Here is a 1,286-nt window from a genome sequence, read left to right as displayed (position 1 = left end):
TGAGAGAGGAAAAGAGGATGATTTTCTTGAGGTTGTCCAAAGTCTTACTGAGGCCTGGTGATGTAAAAAGAGATAAGTCTGAAAGCATTTCTGAGTATGAACCCCCTCCTCACTTTCAACTCATCTCCTTAGTGCACCTCTTTCTTTTCCTGGCACTTCCTCCCCTCCTTCCTCACTCTCTCCCCAGACAAAGATTTCAGCTCACTCACCCATGCTGCAAAGCAGCTGTGTGAGGTCACATCCTGATAGAATAAGGAACTGCGTTAACTGACGTACGTTTGTGCAGTACACTTCGTTGTATTTAGTTTGGTTACAAGCTAGTAGCTGTTGCACATCAGCTGGATAAATCTGAAGTTAAAATGTTGAAGAGAAAGCCATCTAACGTGTCAGATAAGGAGAAAAGTCAAAAGCCAAAGGTAAGAATGTTTAATTTTTATTGTCAGTGAATATTAACAGGGATTTTTAACAGTATTCAAAAGGATGATATCCTTCTAAATCCTAGCTTCAGGATTTCCTGATGTGTTAGCAAGTGCCTCAGTTGTATAATCTCAGGAATCTATTTGTGTACACTCACTTTGTAAAAGTCATGATTCAATTCAAGGAATCATCATTGTGAAGCTGCTATAGCTGTGCTAAAGAGTCCTGGTGATGGACTTTGTCTACTCGCATATGCTCTGCATCAGCCTTTTAACAGAGGGGCTCACAAAACCCACCTCTCTCCCTTTCATCTATGATAAAACTGATGATGTCCCACAAAAGAGTGTGAGAATCAGGATGAAGTAGAAAAGCTATTAAATTTGTTCCTTATTTTAATAAATTTGCTTCTGCATCATCATAACCAAAGGAGGAAAGGGTACTTGGCAGTAACTTTTCTGGCAATTATTATACTTTCACTCTGAAATAAATAGTCTGAATAAATTGATAATATGCTACACTGGACTTTCTACAATCTGGAATTGCAAGGAAGAAAGTGAGAGTTTTGCAAGATGCGTAAGTATGTGTCCTGTGCTAGAAATTGTTTTCAGTCCCTGGACTGGGTGCAGAATGATCTTTACAGGTGTATCGTAAGCCTGAAGAGAAAATGGCCACTGCCAGACCTGAGCACATCAGCATTCATTTCTATTTCGATTTGCCAATGCTGAAAATTTAAATAAGAGATTAGAAAAGCGTTTTAGTACATCTCTGCTCTCATGAGCTCACTCTCTCCTAGTTTACAGACTCATCTTCCCATTGTCTTCATTTTGTGATTTCTGGGTCCTAAATATTATTGCAGGCATTATTTCCGC

At 39.2% G+C, this 1,286-nt stretch overlaps 1 protein-coding gene across 1 annotated transcript in view; it reads left to right on the top strand.

The window, feature by feature from the left end:
• Positions 1–233: 233 nt before the first annotated feature.
• SAMSN1 (SAM domain, SH3 domain and nuclear localization signals 1) overlaps positions 234–1,286 on the top strand; it is a 34,990-nt gene continuing 33,937 nt past the window's right edge. The window contains exon 1 of the mRNA XM_010139847.1: positions 234–416. Within this exon, the coding sequence (XP_010138149.1) occupies positions 360–416 (57 nt within the window). The 5' untranslated portion in view covers positions 234–359. The remainder of the gene's footprint in view (positions 417–1,286) is intronic.

The sequence above is a fragment of the Buceros rhinoceros genome, unplaced genomic scaffold (genome assembly GCF_000710305.1).
Source record: "Buceros rhinoceros silvestris isolate BGI_N320 unplaced genomic scaffold, ASM71030v1 scaffold750, whole genome shotgun sequence".
Lineage (NCBI taxonomy): Eukaryota > Metazoa > Chordata > Aves > Bucerotiformes > Bucerotidae > Buceros > Buceros rhinoceros.
Note: the sequence above shows the minus strand (reverse complement) of the source record. Positions and strands in the feature narration are given on the sequence as shown.